Source organism: Primulina eburnea, chromosome 10 (genome assembly GCF_022965805.1).
Source record: "Primulina eburnea isolate SZY01 chromosome 10, ASM2296580v1, whole genome shotgun sequence".
In the NCBI taxonomy this organism is placed as follows: Eukaryota; Viridiplantae; Streptophyta; class Magnoliopsida; order Lamiales; family Gesneriaceae; genus Primulina; species Primulina eburnea.
Window position 1 is genome coordinate 4,836,170 of NC_133110.1, and position 1,991 is coordinate 4,838,160.

The following is a 1,991-nucleotide window of genomic DNA, read 5'->3' on the forward strand; positions in this document are numbered from 1 at the left end:
ATCACATGGATGTGCATTTTTTAAACTTGTAACGTGAAGATATAAATATATAATTTTAATATACTGTAAACGTCAATTATGTAACATAGACCTATTAGATGTAATAAATATACTTTTATATTCAAGAGATAAGTGACGTCTGATCGATGTTCATACGTAAAATGTGCATTATCTTATAATTTTAATTTCATATGTTTTGGAATAAATAATTAAGGCATCATAATCCAACAAAAACTTGGTCTTGTAATAAATTCGGTCAAATTTCATGATCAAATTAATGTCTGCCACCCCTATAAAAACCTCCCAACCACCCATTACATGTTCCTTTATCTCAAAATCTATTAATCAGGAGTCCACAATATTCACTCGCACTGTGTCCTGAAAGCCATCGCAACAACCACAAACAGTGGCCGCCGCCCTAAACCCACCGCCACCGCGAGCGCAACCACGGACAGCCGAATTGTTCGCCGGAACCACAATGGCAAAGGGACACCGTTTTTTTCTGACCGTTTATCTCTTGACATTGCTACTCTCAACAACCCATGCTGCCTACAGGCACGACCTAGTTCGCACCTCCTGCTTCCACGCAAGCTACCCCAACATCTGCCTCAGAACACTCTCGACGCACGGCAGCTCCGCCAGCACACCCCGCGAGTTGGCTCAGCTCGCAGTCAGGGTCAGCCTTGCACACGTGCGCAGAGGCTCGGTATTCCTATCCCAGCTGACGGTTCGAGGCCGGAGGGCACGGGGAGCCCTGAACGACTGCGTTGAGCAAATGGGGGACGCCATGGATGAGCTGAGAAACACACTTTCAGATCTGCAGCACCTCCACCGCGGAGGGGATTTCCGGTGGCAGATGAGCAACGCGGAGACGTGGGTCAGCGCCGCCTTGACGAATGAGGACACTTGCCTCGACGGATTCAAGGAGATCGGCGTTAATGTCCGCGCCGACGTGCGGCGGAGGATCACCAACGTGGCCAGAGTCACCAGCAACGCACTGTATCTCATCAACCTTCTTGACGAGTCTCCTTAAACTCCGCGTCGAACTATGTATATATATATATATATATATATATATATATATATATATATATATAAAGATCTGTGTGCAAATTCACACGGTACTAGTCTGTTAATGTTGTTGTTTTAAGGTTATATATATATATATATATATATATATATATATATATATATATATATAGTCTGAATTTGATTGAGCTATGATGCAAGTTTTTATTTACTCGTGAGCTGCTCTGCATTTAAGTTTGCTCGTTAATTCTATCTAAAATAGCGTCATTGTTAGATGGAACGATCTGTCGGATTTTGTTCGTCGGATAGACTCGTTCCATCAAACAATTTAAATGAGGGCCCAGATATGTTAACCCGACGGATCGCGGGCTTAGACGGGCTTGCGTCTAAAAGGAATATTTTTATTTTTTATTTTTACGTTATCGATTTATGTAATTTTCAATGAAAGTAGTGAATTTTTTGTATTAATTACTTTATATAAAATGTAGACGTGTGAAATCATAATTAAAAGTTTTATTGATATTTTTTTATAAATATTTATTATGAAAGGAATTGAAATTTTTATTTAATTATTGTTGTGAAAAAGTAAAAATTTATGGTAAAAAGTAAAAATCTCAAACTCTCAAAATTTACCAAACTACACACTTTATAATATTTTTCTCTCTACTCAATTGTGATTTTCTTCACAAATGAGAGATCTATTTATAGAGTTTCATTACACATAATCCAAAAATAAAATACATCATTACCTACATCATCACACACAAATTTCTAACTTTACAACTCTTATTTTCAACATTCAAATATTCAACTATTACTTTTCCATATTAAAATATATTATTTCAACACTCCCCCTTGTGATGATGATCATGATACGATGATGTCTTCATTACGTGTTTTGTACTGCCTCGTTAAAAACCTTACTAGGAAAAACCCATTGGGATAAAAACCATAGTAAGGGA

The 1,991-nt window shown here is 37.9% G+C and overlaps 1 protein-coding gene across 1 annotated transcript; it reads left to right on the top strand.

Annotated features, from left to right (window-relative positions):
- Positions 1–312: 312 nt before the first annotated feature.
- LOC140803593 (pectinesterase inhibitor 3-like) lies at positions 313–1,099 on the top strand. The gene has a single exon (XM_073159495.1). It carries the CDS (start codon positions 479–481, stop codon positions 1,031–1,033), a length of 555 nt encoding a protein of 184 aa, XP_073015596.1. The 5' UTR covers positions 313–478; the 3' UTR covers positions 1,034–1,099.
- Positions 1,100–1,991: the final 892 nt, after the last annotated feature.

Bases quoted from the DNA above. Each gene is read 5' to 3' on its own strand.
- LOC140803593 (XM_073159495.1), top strand. From the start codon at position 479: ATGGCAAAGGGACACCGTTTTTTTCTGACCGTTTATCTCTTGACATTG.